At 37.4% G+C, this 22716-nt stretch overlaps 1 protein-coding gene and 1 long non-coding RNA gene across 2 annotated transcripts; both read right to left on the reverse strand.

Annotated features, from left to right (window-relative positions):
• Nucleotides 1–2350: 2350 nt before the first annotated feature.
• Nucleotides 2351–3212, reverse strand: LOC135792694 (uncharacterized). Its single transcript, XR_010548431.1, has 2 exons — nt 2996–3212; nt 2351–2921 (listed from the first exon to the last, which is right to left on the reverse strand). It is a non-coding gene; the product is annotated as an uncharacterized lncRNA (long non-coding RNA).
• Nucleotides 3213–6063: 2851 nt separating this feature from the next.
• Nucleotides 6064–7362, reverse strand: LOC135792098 (uncharacterized). Its single transcript, XM_065302716.1, has 2 exons — nt 7126–7362; nt 6064–6966 (listed from the first exon to the last, which is right to left on the reverse strand). The coding sequence occupies exon 2, from the start codon at nt 6925–6927 to the stop codon at nt 6064–6066; it is 864 nt and encodes a 287-aa protein (XP_065158788.1). The 5' UTR covers nt 6928–6966; nt 7126–7362.
• Nucleotides 7363–22716: the final 15354 nt, after the last annotated feature.

Raw genomic sequence — 22716 nt, forward strand, 5'->3', positions numbered from 1 at the left:
CGCGTTTTACGTTTTCGCTAGCTAAACAAAAGTAATATATTATTCAATGCATTTAGGTATTATCAAAATTAAATAATAAAAAATTTAATTTAAAAACATCGTCATTTATTTATAATCAATCTACTTATAATACAATATTTACAGTATACAAAATTAAATACAATTATTAATTAGCGTGTTTTGTCAATAAACAAATTATTCTTCATGCGTTGTACTCGCTCAGTCAATTCATCAATTTTGTTGCTGATTCGTATGATGCGGCTCGTACTGTCTTGTGATTTTGGCATTTTATCTTCTCTATCCACTGTTTGATTCTGATAAATAATACCATCGGGTTTCGGTGCTATTCTTTCATGTGCACTCTCCTTAATTTCCAATTCTGCATCTTCCTGTTTTGCATCTAAATTCAGAGAAGTAACACGTTTTCTCTCATATTTAGGACGAGATTCTTCCATGGGCAATTCGGACGTAGGCGTATACAGCGAATCATATGTGGATTCAAGGCTATCAAAATTTAGCGAATCAGCTCGTTTCCTACCATTACCTTGATGTCTTGGATACGGCGTGTTGTACTTTGGCATTCTTGGAAACATCGAATCAATGCGTTGTTTGTTCATGGAATTGTTCAACTTGGCTGCTTCTTCTTCGAGGTGCATTTTCATAACCTTCGCCTTGTTTTGGAAGGTTTCCAGTAAGTTGCGGCATTTTCCGTTGAACATCTGAACAGTTGGTGTTTTAACAATTGGAAGGTGGGGTTCGAGACAATGTTGAGCTGTAACCGGAGTGGTGTTTGTGGGTCTCAGTTGATTCTTCAATGAATTTGATCTCTTCCTGATCTGTTCAGGTGTGCCTTCGGGTACCATCTTGTCGATCAATTGATGTATAGTACTCAATGAATCTGCTCGCTTCCTCTTAGCATGTCGCATAGAAGCTTCCAGAAGAGAAGCATTTATATCACTGATACGTTGTCCCAATTGTTTGATTCTCATTGGTAAATCATCGTCACGCTTTGGCGTATCAGCAATATATTCAAGACTATCTTCTAAAACTTTAGCAGCATTTTGTTCTGCTTCAATTTTCATCAAATCTTCTTCAGTGATTGAAGATTCAGCTGAATTAAATCCATGATTCATCGGGGATTCTGCCGGATCAGCAAAACCATGAGATTCAGCCGTTAGCCATACTGAAGAGTTCAAATCAATAGATTCAAGTTCTTGCTGAATGAAATACTCGTCATCTTCTTGAACATTTGTCTGTTGTTTATCACCCGGTGTAGAAATGACTGCTTTCCCATCCTTGTAGTCGATCGTCCCAGTGAAAAATTTACTTTCCGATGCAACTTTTGGTTGAATTTTTCGATCAGGTGTTGTAAACGAATTACTTTCTCTCCTAAGAATCGGTATCCTGGAGTTAACCACCATCTTATGTGGTAAGCTGGCTGGAGAAATGTTGACTTTGGTACTTGTAGAGCATTTTGAAGTATTTTTGTCTTTTGCTTCTTCTGTTGTCTTAGGAGTGCTACTTATTCTTAAATCAGCACGGAATGCTGCGTAACTTCCTGGTGGCTTCATCAGTTCTTCTAGGGTGGCAGCGATGAATTTCTTTATTTTTCTTTTTCCTTCTTTACAGCGACGGCGGTCCATGATGGATCACTTTGCTTTTCTTGCAAGACTTGTCCGGCGTTTGCAATGGTGTTGTTGGTAGCTTCAATGACTTGCTTGTTGCTCAACTTTGGGCGTCTCTTCTTTATCAAATCAGTGGCGTAGGTGCGAATATCACGGACGGTGGAGCAAGGACAAAGATGTCCACGCTCAGTACTGGACTCGTAAACGGCACGAATGTAACTCTGCATTTCTACTTTGTAGACAAATATTGAATACAATAAAATTTTGTGGTAACTTGGTGTTCTAATATCACGAACTTTAGATAAACTAATTTTAGTTCTGTGAGATACCAGCTTAAGTACACAATTTCAAAGATGAATTGTTTACGTAATTACATTATTAAGTGGGGGAACAGTTTTGAATGGATAAATAATACCAATATTTCATATCAAAACAACAGATTAGCAGGGATTAAAAATAAATAGATATTTTGATGGACTAACATATACAATAATATCTCTGGGAGTTAATAGAATAGGGTGTTTTTCTCGACAATATTTGTCAACAATTAAAATGCAATATGTTTATCAGCTTAAATAAATATTTGTGGATAGAAATTTTGTCATCGTCAACGAAAGTTATTATTAGGCTAAAACTTGATAAGCATTTAGTATTAAAACAACAATAACAACAGGTAATAAACGATGTTAAAGTTGAATATATGGCATAATTAGGTGCAAATTGAATACACTAGATACATATTTATTTAAAAACAATAATAAATAATTCTTATAACACAATAATAACTATCTGCAGCAATTATTTGGCATAATATTAGTAAATTTTCGTTATTTTGATATAATTTTATCTTCCGCAAATAACTGTCTAGTGACATTTGCAAACCGCTGCCTCCGTTTAATCCTCACTTGCTTTTCTCTGTTTTGGGTCCTCATGCATAATACTTTTTCACATGAAAGCGAATCGTCTAAAATTAGATGTTGTTTATAAGCTTCTAGTTCTTCTTCCGTAGGCGATAACTCTTCGTATAATATATACATGCCACCATCGGTACGGGGAATTTCTGCTAAAATCCGAAATACCACATCGGGTCGAGGGATCTCGCCTAGCAGTGGTGTGTAATGCATTCGGTTGATATTGAAGTTGTCTGGATTCTGAGGTGGCGAGAAATTAAAGTCATCATCTTCAATATTTTCATACTCGACATCACTTTCATAGTCGTCATCAGTTACATACTCATCACTTTCATATTCGGCATCATGCATTTTTTTGTTGAATCTGTTTGGCCAATGTGCAAAACTACAATACAAATATTGTTTGCTAATTTGTTAGGAAGTGAGTAGAGTAAAATGTAATTAAAATATGTATACTACCTTCTAGTTATTAGCTTCTGTATGAGAGGCAGTGAGAATAAGAACAAAACCGTTTTAATCTTAAACAATATAATATATAATTAGGGAGAGTATTTGATAACTTAGGTAATTTGTAAAATTACGGAAAAATACAGAAACAAATGAATCATTAATTTAATTTCTTATGGTCATTTTGATTCCATAGTCACAATATGGTATAAAATGTAAATGTATAAAACTCACGCGCCGCATAAAGATTAAACTGATTTTTACATTGAGTCAAATCACAAAACGCATGTTATGCTCGAGGTCAACGTGCATCCCACTTAAATGTAACTTTATAACAATAACTTAGGATGGCGCTAGGATGCACTATTGCAATAAATAATCTGTCTGTATGTATGCGCGAAATTGTTTAGTGGTATTCGTGAGTTTGTTTTGACTTAAATGGAGACGCGCATGTCCATGTGAGCACACGTACTATACTCACCCCATTTAAGTACAACTGCTTAGTTGAAATAAAGATGACGCTAGAATGCACGTATTTGCATTAAATTGAACTTCATTTGACATTATTATTATCAGAATCGTACGATGTTCAAATTATCAGCAAGATGTGCAGTTTGTGTTTTGGTATCTTCAATGTAAACAAAACATTGGTTGCAATGTATATTTTATTCTCCGTTGAATAGAAATATTTTATGACACAAACAAAAATATGTTTCATACAATAAATTTACACTTTCTTTGTAAATGCAAAGCGAAATTAATAAATCATGAAAAGCATTTATAAAATTAATTCGTAAAAAACTGAAGCTTTTCAAATTAGATTAAAAATTATGGTCATTTAATAAAATAATTATTTGCCAATGTTTGAAACTGATTATTGAGTCAAATCACAAAACGCATGTTATGCTCGAGGTCAACGTGCATCCCACTTAAATGTAACTTTATAACAATAACTTAGGATGGCGCTAGGATGCACTATTGCAATAAATAATCTGTCTGTATGTATGCGCGAAATTGTTTAGTGGTATTCGTGAGTTTGTTTTGACTTAAATGGAGACGCGCATGTCCATGTGAGCACACGCACTATACTCACCCCATTCAAGTACAACTGCTTAGTTGAAATAAAGATGACGCTAGAATGCACGTATTTGCATTAAATTGAACTTCATTTGACATTATTATTATCAGAATCGTACGATGTTCAAATTATCAGCAAGATGTGCAGTTTGTGTTTTGGTATCTTCAATGTAAACAAAACATTGTTTGCAATTTATATTTTACTCTCCGTTTAATAGAAATATTATATGATAGACACAAAATTAGGATTCATACAATAAATTTACACTTTCTTTGTAAATGCAAAGCGAAATTAATAAATCATGAAAAGCATTTATAAAATTAATTCGTAAAGAACTGAAGCTTTTCAAATTAGATTAAAAATTATGGTCATTTAATAAAATAATTATTTGCCAATGTTTAAAACATTATTACATAATTACATATATGGATCAGACATTTACACATTAAAACATGAGGCTGCGGTTTGCATGAGTGTAATTATTTGTTGACATTCGTGTGTTGGACTTGAGTTAAATAGAAACTCGTGTGTGCGAGTGAGAACTGTGCGCACCCCACTTAAGTAGAGGTGTATAGTTGACATAAAGATGACGCTAGGATGCACATATTCGCATTAAATTGAACTTAATTTGACATTATAATATCAAAATCGTACGATGTTCAAATTATCAGAAAGATGTGCAGTTTGTGTTTTGGTATCTTGAATGTAAACAAAACATTGGTTGCAATTTATATTTTACTCTCCGTTTAATAGAAATATTATATGATAGACACAAAATTAGGATTCATACAATAAATTTACACTTTCTTTGTAAATGTAAAGCGAAATTAATAAATCATGAAAAACATTTATAAAATTAATATGTAAAGAACTGACACTTTTCAAATTAGATTAAAAATTATGATCTTTTAATAAAACAATTATTTGTCAATATTTAAAATATTATTACATAATTACATATGTGGATCAGCATTAACAAATTAAAACATGAAGCTGCGGTTTGCATTAGTGTAATTGTTTGTTGACATTCGTGTGTTGGACTTGAGTTAAATAGAAACTCGTGTGTGCGAGTGAGAACTGTGCGCACCCCACTTAAGTAGAGGTGTATAGTTGACATAAAGATGACGCTAGGATGCACATATTCGCATTAAATTGAACTTAATTTGACATTATAATATCAAAATCGTACGATGTTCAAATTATCAGAAAGATGTGCAGTTTGTGTTTTGGTATCTTGAATGTAAACAAAACATTGGTTGCAATGTATCTTTTATTCTTCGTTGAATTGAAATATTTTATGATTCGCAGAAAATTATGTTTCATACAATAATTTACACTTTCTTTGTAAATGCAAAGCGAAATTATTAAATTATGAAAAGCAGTTATAAAATTTATATATGAAGAACAGAAACTTTAAACAAATTAGATTAAACATAATGATCTTTCAGTAAAATGACTATTTGTCAATATTTAAAACATTATTACATAATTACATTGGTGGATCAGACATTTACACATTAAAATATGAGGCTGTGCTTCGCATGAGTGTGATTGTTTGTTGACATTCGTGTGTTGGACTCGAGTTAAATCGAAACTCTTGTGTGCGAGTGAGAACTGTGCACATCTCACTTAAGTAGAGGTGTATAGTTGACATAAAGATGACGCTAGGATGCAGGTATTCGCATTAAATTGAACTTCATTTGACATTATTATATCAAAATCGTACGATGTTCAAATTATCAGCGAGATGTGCAGTTTGTGTTCTGGTCTCTTGTATATAAACAAAACATTCATTCGTTGCATATAAAATTATACATTTGCTTAATAAATGCAGAGATAATGGAGTTTTCTAAATGGAAAGCATTTATATTTATACTTATATTTATTTATTTATTACTTTAAACATATTAATTCATACAAAGAGATCATTTCAATAAAATATTTCGTCAATATTTACAACATTATCACATAATTACATATTTAGATCAGGAATTGGCACATATTACAGATTATTAAGAATTGAAATTATTTGGGAAGAAAGGCTTTCGTTGTAAGCACGCTTTATGTCGATGACGTCTCCTCCATATACATCTCCATTCATATACACTGGAAATGGTTCGGTGCATTCAACTATTTCTTCTTCGACAACTTCGTCAAATACCAATTCCCCTTCGGTGCAGTTGCTATCATACATGGATACGTCTTGTTCACATTCATCTTCAAATGGGACATTTTCATATTCGTCGCTTTCGTAGTCGCCTTCTTCATCATCGGCATCATAAGCATCAGACTCTTCTTCTGCGGAATATTCAGAATCCCATTCGGGAGCTTCTGAATCTGTAATATCATCATACCGTTCATCCAAAAGAATCTCATCTGATGACATCATCGCCTCTGGTGTGAACATATCTTCTGGGAAATAAAAACTCAAACGTTTAGCAGCTTTAGATTTGGTACCTTGCAATTTCGGTGTGGATGTCTGAAGTCTATCGAAGTCGATTGGTGGCAAAATTCTTACTTCCCTGCTAAAGTCTAGCAAAGCTTCAGCAGCATTCCACTCGTCTTGTCTGTTCTCGTACTTTCGGCGGAGTTCCTCACGACGGTTCTTCACTGATGAACTTCTTGGAGCTGGTGAACAGGGAGTCCTTGGTCCGACCTGATTGTTTCCGATTTCAAGTCTTTGTCCATCGGCAGTGTAAATGACGTAGAAACCAGGTCTGATGTTTTCAACACACTCGTAGCAGATGGGAGGATTCTTGCAGTTTTCAGAGTCTGGAGTTCTGAATGGATGTGGTCCGTTGGTGGATGGTGTGTGGAAGATCCACTGGTTCACTGGGACTGGGATACAAGTCTTGTAATCAGCCATCTTCAAATATTACCTTGGATTGGATACGTGTAACAGAAGCTTGTGTAAACAAAGTACAAGTTAATGTGATGACAATTTTGAAAAGTCAACAATATAAATAGTTGATAATCAGCTAATTGCGCAAGAGTGGGGGTAGCTTCTCAAAGATCTAGTTGGGAAATGGAAGGGTATTAAAAGACACAAGTAATTTAAATATACCTGGAAATTTAGGTGCAAATGAGCAATGAAGTTGAAGGATCGCTAATCGGATTAAACCTTCGATATTAATCCCATTTGGATATAGCTAAGATGAGGCATTGACCTTAAACCAGGTATCTACTTCAAAATATTTGTAGATATACAAAATAAAATAATAAAGAAAATAAATTTGTTATTATTAACGTTATTGTAAACGTGATTTTCTGAAATGTAATGTAGCTAATTTATGATTTATAGCATAAAAATCTTTTTAACGTTTTCGTAATATTTCATAATATTTACTTTTCGTATGATTATCAATGACGAAAGTTCCAAGTTTCCGTTTTGCACTCGGCGCACGTAAACACATAAGGTAAGCTCATAAATTTCGAGCAAACTTAAACACAACACATGGCAATGAACCCGCTTCCTAGATTATATAGAATAGGGTATAGCGAAGTGCGGATTTGGCGGCGAAATGGCCAAAAAATATGATGAAATATGGTCGCACTTACAATAGTTAGCCCTTGGAAAAGTTGCAAGTTTTAGCAAAGTGTACCATCATGCCGCTGCGCCGCCTGGCTTATACACATGCATACATAAAGCAAATACGCCGCCCCAATAGCCAAACGACGGCGGTGGCGGCGGTGTCGAAGTTGCGCTCTCGCCTTCGGTCGTTATAAAAGTTTGATCGCGCGATGACGATGCGCGCTGAACGGGCGTCTCGCCATTAGATTCGACGCCCGCTGTAAAGCTGTCGACCGGGCCAAAAAGCTTTTCGCAATTATGTCCCATTAGTCCAGGTTATAATTTAAGTCGAACATAATGCGTTCGCCGGGCGCCATCAGCTCGCGAATGTGTGGATGTTAGCGGCTGCCGGGGTGCATCGGCCCTTCCGCAGACTACAGACGCATCCCTCAATTAAGTAGTAAACATGATTACATTATATTTTGGAGTTTTTGTATATTTTTTATTTGAAAAGGAAAATAATACCAGTGTTTAATTGAGTATGAAATTATCGCACGTTTCTCATAGCGAATCGAATAGATTTGTGCACAACCCTGGGTAGAAATGTGTACATGGACGCAAGCCACGTATGGGTAACGCATGATTATGTTACTTCTTTTCATTTGGACGTGTGGGGCGTGCGGAGTTAGCACGTCGTCAACAAATAATAATGACGAGGGCTAAATAATACAATTTGTTGGAAATATTAGGGATGCCACGTGCGCAGCACACAAAAATAACGATATCTCTACAACTACCATGTGGATCATTTGTTTTCAAGTCATAAATCTTCGGAAATATAAATTTTATTATCACAATCACTACAAAAATCTTATTTTGGTTTTTATTTATGGCGTAATAACTGAAAATTATTGTTGACATTGTGTAGAAACATTTGATGTGATTACTTTATCTATCTTCATCAATACATGTGGCGCATTTTCGGCAGCAAGTTGTGTGCCTCTCGGGGCGGTACGAAAGTGTTTTCCGATATGGGAACATTATGAGAAAAGCAATATTAAAACGTGGGCGTCGGGGGCGAACGTGCGCTGGGAAAAAGATTATTCTATCTGTGCACATGCAGCCAGCGTACCAAGTTCGAGGAAAGCAAAATATTCCAAGCAGCAAGCGTGCGCCCAGCTCGTGCTCAACGTGCCGTCGACATTATTAGATCGATTATGCGTTTATTGTATAAAATGAAGCAGAGAAAATGTTGGCAAGGCAATTGGCCTGTAAACGAATATCGGGTGGATGAAGGGGATGCATCATCGAAGTGGTATTTTCGGATAGTGTAATTAACTTTGCACACGCGCCACATAAATTCCTAAAATTGTTTTTAGCCGAATTAGTGGTAAGAAGAATACAGTAGAATCCGTTTTTATGACTCCGCTTATATTGACCAACCGGTTATTATGACGTACCTACACTACCAAGTTTGGTTTTCATATAAAATTCTGTATAAAAAAGTCGGATATAATGACTTCGCTTACAGTGACATGTCGCTTATTATGACCCATTTTTAACAGATTATGTCCAGTTATAATGACCAACATGATTCTTTACACCTCCGGTAATGTTCGTTGATACCCGACGACGTTCGACACGTGGCGAACTTTTTATATTTATTGCTACATTTCTTTTATGATTGTCAAATTACTTTTATGTATTTACTATCGGAAAGACCAAATGCTTAAATAATAAATATAAGCATTCGGACAGCAGCACCTTGACCACGACTTAATCCGTATTTTCCATTAATCCGAATTTGGCGTGGGTCATTCGACAATCTCAATCATTAACCGCATTAAGCAATCGTTCAATTCGAATGTTTTGAAACCGAGGAGGCTTCGAAAATCACAAGAAAATTAATTAAATGAAAAAACAAAAGCAGACAAAAATTACAGATTACTTGCAGTAAAAAATACACTTGAATGTGTTATAATGTGCTGATTACGTGCAATTTTGATATTGATTTAATATATATGTATATGTACATATTTACATAAAAAAGGGTTTTCATTTCTCAAAACGCTTTGTATGACGTCCGCTTATAATGACGTGTTTGTCAATTCCCTTCGATGTCATTATAACCGGACTCTACTGTATATATTTATTTCCCCTTAAACTTTGTTTTTGAATTTACCAGTTTACTAGTACAAATGGTGTTTACGAAATTTTGGATATCACAAAACCACGCACTTTGTATTCTGGATAATTCTCGATATTTTCTCATTTATTTTGTCGACATACGTGCAGGTTTTACACGTAGATGCACTTACGCGAGTCGATCGCACGAAACTCGCTGTTAGGCGCTTAGAAAAGAAAATAGTACACGAGCGCACAACGAAAAACACCTATACGCGAGCGTACGAAGCGAAATCGGTATATAAATATACATCATAATGCACTTAGCACCAACGGATACCACATTGAATATATACCTACATATGCGGGTGCTCACACTCATTCCGGCTTGCGGGCGGCAATATTTTCCGTTTTTGTGCCCGCCCCCCAATACCACCAATTTCAATTTACGCCACGTTATACACTGTTTATGCAGTGTTTATACCACCTCAACCTCATTCCGGCATTTTCGCACCCTTTCGCCTTTACTAAGCATATTCAGGTGTTGCCTTCGGCGTTTGAGTGCCGCATATCTCGCCTATTATGAGCCAGTCGGGTGTTGAATAAGTTTTTCCACTTTTATCAATATCTTAACCGATCATGACACACGAGCCGTGCATGGAAACGCCCGCGTAGTAAACTTTTTCCACCGCGGCGACACGATATGCTTCCATCCGTTTGGCTTTCGTTTTTCCACCCACCGACGGCAGTGATCCATTATGTGTAGCGGATTTTCTGTTGTGCATAATGGGCATATACCTATATAACTAAAGTCGCGTTTTGGATGAAGTGTGAGTGGATCGCGAGGGGTGTGTGAAGGTAACTAACGACTGACAGCCACATTGTTACACTTCTCGTACTCATATTTATCGGCGCGTTTCCATCAGCGGCTTGAATTATGCATGAACGTATTACTTTCCTTGCTAACTACGCTATTTTATGTGTCGTTGAAGTAAAGTAGTGCCAATGAAATGTGTGAAATGCAATGTTTTGAGGGAATTTATTGAAAATTACAAAATTATGCTTTCATTTTTTTTGAAAATAAAAAAATATTGCATTATAATGATTTAAACGATTCTAAGAATAGTTTTTGGTATAAATTATATGATCAACTTGGTGAAAGCCCGAGTATATTTCAGTGTAAGATGCATTATTAAGCAGCGTCTACCTAAAATCGTTGCAATTTCAATTTTACAACGAAACGAAATTATGACCATTGTAGCAGATTGCCGTATGCAGATTCCCACGTTGTACTGTACATTATGCATTCAACATTTCGCGCATGATGAAAACTGGTGGTTTTTCCTTTTAGCGCTCGCAGCTAAAATCAATTTTGATCGTTTCTATGCTTTTAAAGAGTAACTGAAAACTGGGTTCTACATTTCAGTTTATCAATTTTTTTTCTTGAATTCTTATAATGATTCATGTCAGACGCAAATTTAAAGTGAAAATAGCATGTTCTATATTTTTGCAAGCCAAGCAATTGATTGTACGATTGCGGCACTTCGTGTGAACAAAGAGAAATACTCGGGTTGTCCTCTATTCGAGGCAAATCACTCGGAACGTCAAATCCCTTCTGCACACCACAATTCCAACAAATTCATGCATTCATACCAAACGTTTTCACAATTCTAGCAATGTTTGTCTACGGCTTGACTGGAGTGAAATGTTTTGAACGCATGGTATATAAAATAATTGTCGCTGTTCGTTGTCGAATTTTCGTGCGTCCTCCAACATAGGAATGACAACAAAACCTAACAAAGGAACAAAAAACTTAGGATTTTGGGACTGCTTTGGGTGCAGGCAGCTTCTGGTGGCTTTTACGTATCTAACACGGAATTGGAAATGTTGTTATACGCACCGGGCGAGCACTACTAATCCGCCAGCTTTCCCAATGCCACATCGTGACCAAACCAAGGCGCGGGGCTGCGGGAACAATGTAACAATCCGAAACGCAAAGTAAACATCACGCCACCCTCGCCTCGACATGGAAAGCCGAACGCCAAACGGACTTCAACGCTGTAAAAACATTGATATCGCCGAATTCCGTCGGCCAAAAACCACAGGAATACAAAAGTTGTTTCAAAAATATTTTTGAAGCGAGATGTCATGAATGTCACATATCTCTTACATCTTGCGAACGCAATGATGAAATGAATTGAAATTTATGAAAACAATCTTTATTCAAAAATTCTAAAGTAGGTTTTTGAATAAAAAAGTCTTCTGACTGCATGTTATCGTATTTAATTGAAGAAAATATACTTTTAGTAATCAACAAGTAACTAAATAAATATGACACCTGGCCGTTTGTGGTAATGCAACAGTGTGACAAGAATCACAATGTGACAATAGAATATAATGTACAACAACGTAGTGCGTGCAGAGTAAGCACACAATTGCAGCGCAATTAAGACGCAAAGTTGCTTCTTCCTCTTTTTCGTGTTTGATGCTTCTGCTTTACGTTTTCTCCACAACGGCGAACGCATGCACGCTCGTTGAACTGTTGATAAAACGATGAAATGCAGTTTTGTTGTTCGTCGCACTGCTTTTCTTCGTAACTAAGTGCGTTTGCATGCACGATGCACATGAATGATGTGACTCATCAGAAGTGTGACTCCCTTCGCTCGCTTCTTCGTTATTATTAAATTGTTGATTATTATTTACTCACCGTGTGCACTCGCTGCGACGACACGCACAAAGCATAGCATCAAGATGGGTGTGCAAACAATAAATTGTTTACATGAATAGGTTGGTTAAGTTCATAAAATTATAAGAATTATAAAAATTACATCAATTTCTGTAAAGTTTATTTTATAAATATTTAAATATATATTTTTTCATTTTATGAGATCGCCTGGTAGATTAGATAAAATTGTGTGAAATATTGAGATACATTGATGTTTGTAAACTTTAACGAATCCAGGGAGTTCTGTGAAGTGCTTTAGTGAATTCTCGGGTTTTTCTTCGGTTGTCGTTTGAATCTTTGTGGTGTGTAACTTTGGATCGCTTCAAATCGTTTCAAATAGGAAACTTTTATGTTGCGGGGTTTGAGGCTCGTTAATCCTGTCAGCACGACGCTTTTAATAGGTAACACAATACATATCTTTGTGATATGCACAGGTAAATCCCTTCTTAACTTTACCTGGATTTGTGATGCACCAAGTATTAGATTATAGTAATTATACTGAAAACTATAGACATTTTTGAGAGATAAACTAAAATCCATACATTTTAGTTTTAAAACGATTTAAAAAATTTATTATGAAGTATACGAGTATTACGTTATTGTGTATAACAAGTATAACCATTTGAAAGACGGAAGGCAGACAACGTAGAAAATTTGGTTTACTTGGAGTTTCTTCTTTATTAAATGCGCGATTATCAAAAGACGCCAACGCTTTGATGTCTTGCCTTGTATCTACAACGTTTCTGCTTTCAACTGAAGGACGAGGCAATCAAAGACGAGATTGTTATTAACATCATAATTTTATTAAATTTTATCAGGCATTAACTTTCTTTATTAAGGCATAAATAAGTTAATATATTTTACAAAGCAAAGTTAAGCAAAATAAAGGCCACGAAAATATTTGCGCGTAAATATTATATGAAAAAGTTTTTATGATTTGCATTTTGAGTTTATTATTGGAAGCTTTTTGGGAATAAAAACGTTTATATATTCGAGGGTCATACATTTCGGTTTATTAATCTCTAAGGGTGAACCGTTTTTTATTTTTATCGTTATATGCTCTTTTCTTTTGTCTTTTCGGGTATTTTTCCTTAGTCAGATTCAGTTTACGAGCGTTTTAAATAACCTTTGTGAATAATAACGATTTGTAGATTTAAGATTCTCGACTCTGCAATAAATTTTCGTGCCGGAGTAGCAAATTATTCTCCTAAAGGTGTGAAGGTAAAAAATGATTAAACTTAAACTTAAACTACGTCCTCTTACTTTATCGTTGCAATTACGCTACCATCAGCATAGCATCGTCTTACTATGACGTAACTCAAATTCATTAATTTACTATTGGTTGAACTCTCCTGCAAGTACATCACATCTACGCCTGTTCGTCATGAACCTGGCGGAGGCGGGAATTTTCTCAATAGTATAGGGTCTACCGCCGCCACGTCGGCGCGGTTTTCCTGCCGTCACTGTTCTTTTTCCCACCGTTCTGGGGTCGGATGCTAGAGCATGGCGCAAGCGACGAGACGCGAAGAGATTTTTCAAATTAAACGCGGTGAACGCGACGCCACCGTGCATCGCAAACGGAATGTGTCCAATAAACTGGATAATTGGAGATTAGAATGACAGTTCAAGCGTAACGAAAAGATGGAAAAATCCCGCAGCAAGCAATCCGCAATTTACGCTGTGGAGGTTAAAAAAAAATGCAAAAAAGCAAAGAAAAAAGTGAATAAAACCCACCACCAACCAAAAGTAATTAAATGGCTAATATTTTTACGTCATGCTCTGACAGGCGTGCGACAGGATCAGCGACATACAATCAATGTCAATTTCATGCAGAGGTTCCTCTTCTTATTCATTGAAAGTTGAAAATACTTGGCATTCTTAAAAGTCGCAATTTGTAATGCTGTAAGAGTTCCGCGGCGACGTGCTGGGAAGTTTTTCCGCCGGCTTGCGACCCCACGTGGGCGACGATTATCTAAGCGTTCTAACGCCGCCGCTAATGCGAATTTTCCTCTAGGCGCGCTGGAATTTCCCGGACGCATTCGTCTGTGACGTGAACACGCTGCGAAATGCTTGCGGATGGTGCGTGCTACGGTTGCGTTTACAGTCTGCGCACAATCGCACATTTTCACAGGCCCAGGCTGGCGTCGCAGGAAGACGCAAACAGAAACGTAATGAAATGAATATTAAGGAGTAATTTAAAGTTTTAATGCGAATTCTTGTTGTTTTCGACCCCCGCGTTAGCTGTGTTCAACGTGTGTTCACGATACGAAGCGACAGGAAAATGTGAAATGTAAAATAGATTCCTAGGAAGCTAAATGTTCGAAAAGACAGATAAGATATGTTATGAACTTTACATTAATTGTGGTTTTGAATTAAATGTGTGTGCGTCACCATGAAACATGAAACATCGAAATTAATGTTTTAATAACCCCCCGAATTCGAGTCGTAAAAATAATAATGAATTACAAAAACATGTCGCTTATTAAATAATTATTTTGTTGGTCGTTGGGCATAACTAAAGCGTCGCATGAGTTCCGAGCATTTTAAGCTCGCGAAAATGTTATCTCCGTAATTGCTTAATTCCTGCTTCGGACCGCCGAAAATCCTTTATTAACGAACAAAAGCCTTAATTAACCGAGCATCTTTTTTTGCCGTCTTCGTCCACCGCTGTAATACTGTGGTACTAAACATTTTCGGCGCTTTCGTTCCACTCGTGAAACTTGTGCGGTTGAGAGACCGTCTTAAAAAAGTGGCCTCATATTTTGCGTGCTTTTGTCATTCTTCTCGGAAATTATAAACGTATAAAATAGACAACGTATCTTTATATGCGCGATTTACACGCGCTTTTGGGCATTAATTTTTAATTTATATTGCGCACCGATCGTCAATGCCGCCAAGAGATAAAACGCGACAATGCGAAAGGGAAGAGGGCATAAAAATCGTCGACCGCATTCGTCGCGAGCACATAAGGACGCGGCAACGCACGATATGTATTAAATTACCGACCGGCTTGTGTAATTTAATCGCGTCGTAAAAACCATTTCGCAATTCCGGCGTGCGCGCACACAGCGCCAAACTGTGCAATCATCTTTCGGGACATGCGAAGAGCGTCGCCAACGTACGAAAATGACAAGCGTTTGTCCAATAAAACGCGTAAACGAATAAAAACATTAAGGAAACACATGAGAAATTCGCAAGAAAACGTTAGTAATTAAATTAATTGCAATAACAGACAATAAAAACATGTTTTTTGGGTTAAAATTAGTGCAAATGTGTACTGGAAGCTATTAGCAGACAGATGGCATTACTTATAGAGCACAAGCATAGTACGACACTGTTTTATTGCATTTAATCCCTTTTTCGAACCACCATACTTTTATTTTTAAATTGCTCTTGTGCACAGAGAACAAACAAGCACTAATCAAGTATGCTAATTTGGTGTTTGTCAAATAAACATCGACTTTGGCCTCATCAACATCAACAACGACATCGGACTCTCATTTCCATTTGTCTGGGTTAGTTGACTGTTACGCTACCTTTGCCGGTTTATTCGCTGCACGAGCTTTAATTCATTAGGCATCGGAAGGTCTTCTTCGTTTTTGCGCTGTGAACGAGGCGCTGCCCGTGTGAAAAAGTGTGTGTTGTTGCGGTGCCAGGTGAATTAGTCGCCTATGTGATAAAAAGCGTGCTGGGTAATTGGAAACGAAGATAATTGCTCGAAATAGGTTGGGCTAACATTAACCAATTAGAAAATTTACGGCTCTTCCAAGCACCGGTCTCGACACGACCCGCTCGAAGAAGCAAAGAGTAACCAACGGGTAACGAGTTTGTTTAATTGTTTCCCTTGTTACCGGTCGGCGGTTTATTTTATTACCACCATTGTAAATTTCAATTAAGCAAAGCAAGCGAAATGTTTAGGTGCCATTGAAGTCGCTAGAGACAATTGTGTATGGTCAGGGTATGTACTCGTATTGTTTTTATAACGTAAGGTTAAATTAGGTTAGTCATTAAAAATATCATACACCATGCAATTACTGAGATATTAAGCTGTTATGAAGAAATTTAATGAACAATTTGCGCGTTTCTGCTCGTTACCGCATTGAAATTGAGAAATTGAAAAATGCAAAGCGCGTACACAAAAAAACAAGAAGCATTCGTGAAAATTTTTTCACCCTCGAGGAAAAAATACGCGAAATGAGCGAGACGACAAAAACAATTCGTTATGAAATGAATAATTCAATTATAAGCGGTTTGCTTAATTCCTGCCATGCCTTCCGCGGGCAGGACTCGAATAGGAAACGGTAAAAGATGCAAATGAACGGCGAAATGAATGAATGAGGAACGCGAAGTGCGAAAGGCGGCGGAATGGAAATCGAAATGAATAGGCGCTTCGCGCGCGCGACGCGATTTTACTTTTAATCGGCTTTCCTCCTTGGTCGATTCCACTGTCTTCGCTTTCCTATGTTGCTTTCGGAAAATTTCAGTGGTGGTTGGCGTGAAGACAGGTGGGAAATTCCGAAAGGCGTCATAAATATTTATAAGGATAATAATAAATTACCGCGGGTGTTGAGACGTCTTCCTTTTCGCAATCACACATAAATATAAATGTTAAGATATTTAATAAGAAATTATGCATTTACCTTAAATGCAATTATAAATTCACAATGCATGTTTTCCGAATGTAAACTATCTATCAAATTATTAACGACGTCGTTTAACCAACCATACGAACAAATCTTTGATTCCAACCGAGTGACACCGCTGAATATCTTGATGGTCGACGTGTCCTCGTGCTGCGATTGCACGTCGCAGCGTTGAATTTAAATTTCTCGGGTCCTTTCCGTGACTCCTTCATTTCGGTATATTTGTACGTCTGCGGCGAGATAGTACGTGCATCGTACGTGCATACATAAAACTCATAACTTCATTTCCAGCCAGAAACTAGATTTACCGCGAAGGATCGCATGTGGTTGCGACATTCAGTCAGTCGCATCGGGGCGACAGGCACGTAGGAATCGCCTTTATATCTTTCGTTCATATCAGCGATATGGGGAAATATTTATCATTTAAATTGCGTTTTGCGTTTACATTTACTCAGAATACATGCCTAGAAGGAGATCTAATAGAAAATTAATCATGTTTATTGTTATTCAAAATAGTTGATATGAATTTTGTTGTTTTGGTTTAAGTTAGCAACGATAGATGACGCTAAATGTCTTGAAATAACTTATTTTTGTTTGTTTGTAATTTGTTTATTTACGTTTGAACTAGTTTTTTCTTCTATTAGAGTTGGTATCATATTGAGTTTTCGACATTTATTACCTCTATTCAGGTCCAATTCAATATTTGAAGAAAATTGCAAAGAGCGTGGTAGATTCAGAGAAATGTTGAGGAGCGAGTACGGCGTACTTTACCGCTACCAATAAACATTGGAAAACATAACTTTTCCATCGGCATCGATATTTTCCATTTGCTCTAATTGATTATTTACTCTCAAGCGCGGCCACTAATGCAAGCGAACGGCGCAAGGAAGTTTCAAACTTTTCGCTCCTCTTTACACCGCACCGCCCCATCTCAAACCACATTTACTTTGCTCTCCACTCACTAAATCTGCATTCGTCGTCTTGTTCGCTTCGCATTCGGCATGCGCCCGCTCGCTTAAGTAATATTATTGCAAATGCGAGCATCTTCGCGGCCATACGCTTTCTCGCGAAACTCAAAATTCAATTACGCTTTTTCTCTCCGCTTGTTTCTTCTTATTATGCTATTCTATTTTCATTACGTTTTGCGCGCTTGCTGGGTCTGGGCGGAGGTTCGGTTCAAAGTTGCCAGAGTTAGGCAAACACGCGTCGTCTTATTCTTAGTTACGCTTCTTATTTCGTGTTGCCATTGGCTTCATTTCGCGTTGGTTTTGTTTTCGTTTGAAATCTGTGCGGGCGCGCTTGTTTCGGTAGGGCGAACCCGAACTCTCTGCGTGCTTTGATAAATCGTTTATCGTCGCGACAGTGGTGTGCGCGCTAACGCAATTAATAAAAACGACGACGACGCTGAAACGAAAACGAATGCGCTTTGTGCGACAGTCGGTCCCAACCGTCTTAATGGCGTTGTGCTCTTATCTGTTTGTGCTGACTGAACGGCGGCAACGAATCGCCTTTTCACCTTCAATAACAACGACCGATTCTCGCTCTTGACATCTGTGTTAACGCACGGTCGCCATTAATCACATAAAACGACTTAAGCTACTCGTACTTACAATGCGCATTCACTGCTTCCACAAAACAACGAAAACTGATTCAATCTTCACTAGGTTTTTTTGTAATTTAACTTTGGAAATTGTTACATTTATAGATTGCAGTTATATTTAGAATGAATATTTAAATCTTATTAAGAAAATGACGGTCTGTCATATCCCGTCTAATATATGACCGGAATAAATCAAAGTCAGAAGCGCTCTTAATAAATACGAGTAATGCGTGCAAATATGCGCAAGTTGCAACTATTTGCGTCCTCTGCGACTTAGTGCGCCTGAATAAGTAATAAATATATAAATAATCAACAGCGGTCGAGAGCTCGCCCGAACTGAAGCTGAGACCTGCGCTTGTCGGATCGTCGGCAGGAATCGAGGCATTAAAACCGCGAGCGTTGATTAATTGCCCAGCGACGCGATGCAGAGCCGCCGTGGTCGTAAATTTTTCATTTTTCCGCTGATAATTTTCCTGCATTCAATTAGCGCCAGCGCACACCGTAGATGCAAAGACGTCCTGCAATACGGTTACGGATTTAGTTATTCAATCGAATTTATTATTATTACATGCGCTTCGATTGCAAATTGCGATTCAAGCGAAAGTGTAATTTATTTCGTATGCAAGCTATCTATGAAGAGTCCTGCTGAAATCGTTATTAATGATGGTTCTAGTAAAATGAATGCAAATAAGATTATTCCATTTGTGTTTTTTTATTTTATTCAATCGCGAAATAAATTACTTGCATATTTTTTTGAAAGTAAAATTAATCTTTGAAAATATTAATTTACGACCAATCTCAGTGTTTAATAATTTAAGCAGTTGTCTAAATAACAGGAAGTTGTCAATGAAACAAAAGTAGTCAACCACGAAGCGCAGTTAAAACATTGAATGCATTTTAAACAGCTAGGAATAGCAATAAATTAAATATTTACGAAACAATGTAACGCAATAGTTGCGCTTTGTGGCCGTGGTAATGTCTTCCTCACAAGAGGCACTTATTTAAGATAATTTATGGTTTTATAAGCGCATGAATCACCTATACAGTGCATTCCGTTAATTTCAAACTAGAAACTTGATGTAAATTTTTTTTGAATCAAGTATTTTGCATTTCAAAATGGCCGCCTGGCGACTTAAGCATCCTTCCTTATTTCAGAAATAATTCAAGCAGAACATGAATCACGTTTATCTGTTTCAAAGTGTATTTCTCTGTGTTGAAGAAACATTTAATAAATTTTATCTTAATGTAGGCTATAAAATCCGTCTTGTCGCGAGCTCTGCGCCAGGACATGATGGACGACGCCCTGTGCACGTTTTGCCAACACCGTAATGAACATAAATCCGCCATTTATTTCTATATTTAAGTCTGCGTTGTTCTCGCCATCCTAAAAATGCATCAAAATTGCATGGTCCCACAAGTAATCGTTTTGCATAACTTGAAAACTTCCGAAAAGTTGCAATGAAATGTAACCACTTAAGTTTAAACTTTAAAATCTACCAGCGAACTCGAAACGTTCAAAATTAAATAGCTAGGAGGTATAACCATCTCTGCACAATTAAACTGGTATTTAATATTTTTGTAACAACTGCTCACAGGACACCAGACCAGTGAAGTAATAAGAATGGAGACACACTATGTCGAGATGGAAATTGAGCCGGGCGAAAAAGTAACGCGCTAAATGATGGAAAAACTTTGAAAAGTCGTTTAATTTTCCGCCAGGGCTCGTCCTCAGGCGAGGACTATCTAAATGCCTTCCATTATATCATAACTCGTGATGAATGGATAGATGAAGCCTGAAACCTATCAAAAGTTACGAAAAGCAAAGTATAATCGAAAAAGTTAAGAAGAAACAGATTTTTTTATAATTTAATGTAAAACATGCATTACAAAAAACTAATCATAACCTAAGTGTTGTAATCTTATACGTAACGGAAGTGAAATACTTAAAATAACTTCTCAAATGAAAATGTGAAATAAATGCACAAATATACTCCACAACACGATTTACTCCAGTCTAATTGTTGCCTTAATGCGATATTCCGACATTAATATCCCATAAATGTTAGACATAAACGTCGACGATTCGCGTCGTACGAGACGTCCTTTCGGTCTGCCGTACAAATACGCCGTATAAATATTTAATAAGTTGCTGGATGCGATACAATGTGAGCCGCGCGCGCAGACAATGCGCCCGCGAATCGAGTGAATTATTACGCAGACGGCTTTATTGTCTCCAGCGCCGTCAGTCACTCACTCAGCGCAGGCCGTGGAACGACGTCTCTGGGCAATGATGGCATTATAAAGTCCTCACGACGAGTATGACCCATTGCGTAGGCGCGCGTGCTCATACCCGCGCCGATTTATGTCGCGCGTGATTTATTTGGAGCGTTTAGTTCCTCTAATGGCAGGCACCGACGCAAATGTTATTATTAACCGTCGGACGCCTCGATGGTCTATTTGCAGGCGCATCAAATTGCTCTGCGAGTTGCGCCCTGTTTGCAATTCGAAGCATGTGAAAAAAGCAACTGTTGCAAAACATGCAATTCGAAAAGAAAATATCATTATATATTGGCGCGGGTTTGGTTTGACTGAATTAGAATTGAGAATGAGTGCATTGTATAGAATTCGTAAGTATCAAAGTACTAAAGTGACAGGGGGTGAACTGAAAGCTGAATCAGATTGACTGACAGATATTTATTAGCACGTCCTGTGATCGGCTTGATCCTGATGCTGAAGCCACACAACGCAGAGGCGTAAAGTAAATTTCACTTATTTACAAAACTACGCGAGGTGACAGGGACCTGTCAAATAAAACCAATATAGACGCACTTTGGCACCCCAACAGCGTTGAAACATATGTGTTCGAACATCGAGAGCTTAGGAGTGTTTGAATTAGAAGTTTTAAAACATACAGAGTGTCTAAATATCTAGATTAAAAAAGTAATGTTTATTTTCTTTACTTAGTCTTCTTGAGTTGTAGAAAGATCATTGAAATGAATGTATGCGAATGTGACGTATATTTGAGTCGCGACTCGCATGCGAAATGAATGTGAAAAACGTGCGTGTCCCATATACTTACATTGAGACAAAAAAAGAGGAAAGAGGAAAGGCATGGCGGTAGGGTGTGAAGAAGGGGCGCACGCGTACACATCAACCATCATCTTCTCAAACACCACCACCGTCAGTCGCATTCTGCGTTTCTACATTTCCACACTCTTCGTTTTTGTTTCTTTGTTGTTTCGTTGGCGTGCGCGCCACGCTCGTACATCAACACACCCGGAACGAGGCGCATAATGAGATTTCCTTTGTCAGAAAAAGCAAATAAATACCGACACATCAATCCCCCGCTCGCATGTCCTCCCTAATGCTCGCACACAAACAGTATCACCTTCAACTCCAATTTCCGCGTGCGCTTGCTGGAGTATAGAGCATTTCACATTCAAGCTGGCATTCCTATTTCGGCGTTTTCCACTTTGTACGGGACGTCAAATATAGTTTAAATTATGTGGGCGCATATTTCCGACCGGAGCCTGCAGACGCGCGCCACAAAATTGCCAAAATTTAGGCGTTAAACTGACGTTTTACAAGTTTTACTCGCTTTACGTTTCACTCATACTGACTGCGTGCAGCTATTTTCCCCTGCCGAATAATGGTGGCACCTTAGAACCAGCGCTCCATAGGAGTTCGTAATTTTTCATCATTTTAATGTGAACACGTCTTATATTTTTATTATTTTAATATTTCATCTTTGGCGGAATATAACATTTCCAGTCATCTCCGACATTTCACGGCACAGTGTGCTACGAAAAGATGTGGCGTTATTTATTCACAATCCGTTACGAAAATAATAATTATTTACCGGCTGGCGTGCGAGCGACGCTCGTGTGGAATATTAAATAAATAAATATTGTGATGCTGTAAAGATATCGAGTGTCGGCTATAAAAATCATAAATTATCCGCATCGTGCGCTCACACCTCATGTAGGATAGATACGTGCATCATCATACACGCATAGTCAATGGCATTTATACCAAGTGTTTCAAATAAGATT

This window comes from Atheta coriaria, unplaced genomic scaffold, assembly GCF_025399875.1.
Source record: "Atheta coriaria isolate IRGN ID8LTWV9N9 unplaced genomic scaffold, Caltech_Dcor_3.1 hic_scaffold_5_pilon, whole genome shotgun sequence".
NCBI lineage: Eukaryota > Metazoa > Arthropoda > Insecta > Coleoptera > Staphylinidae > Dalotia > Dalotia coriaria.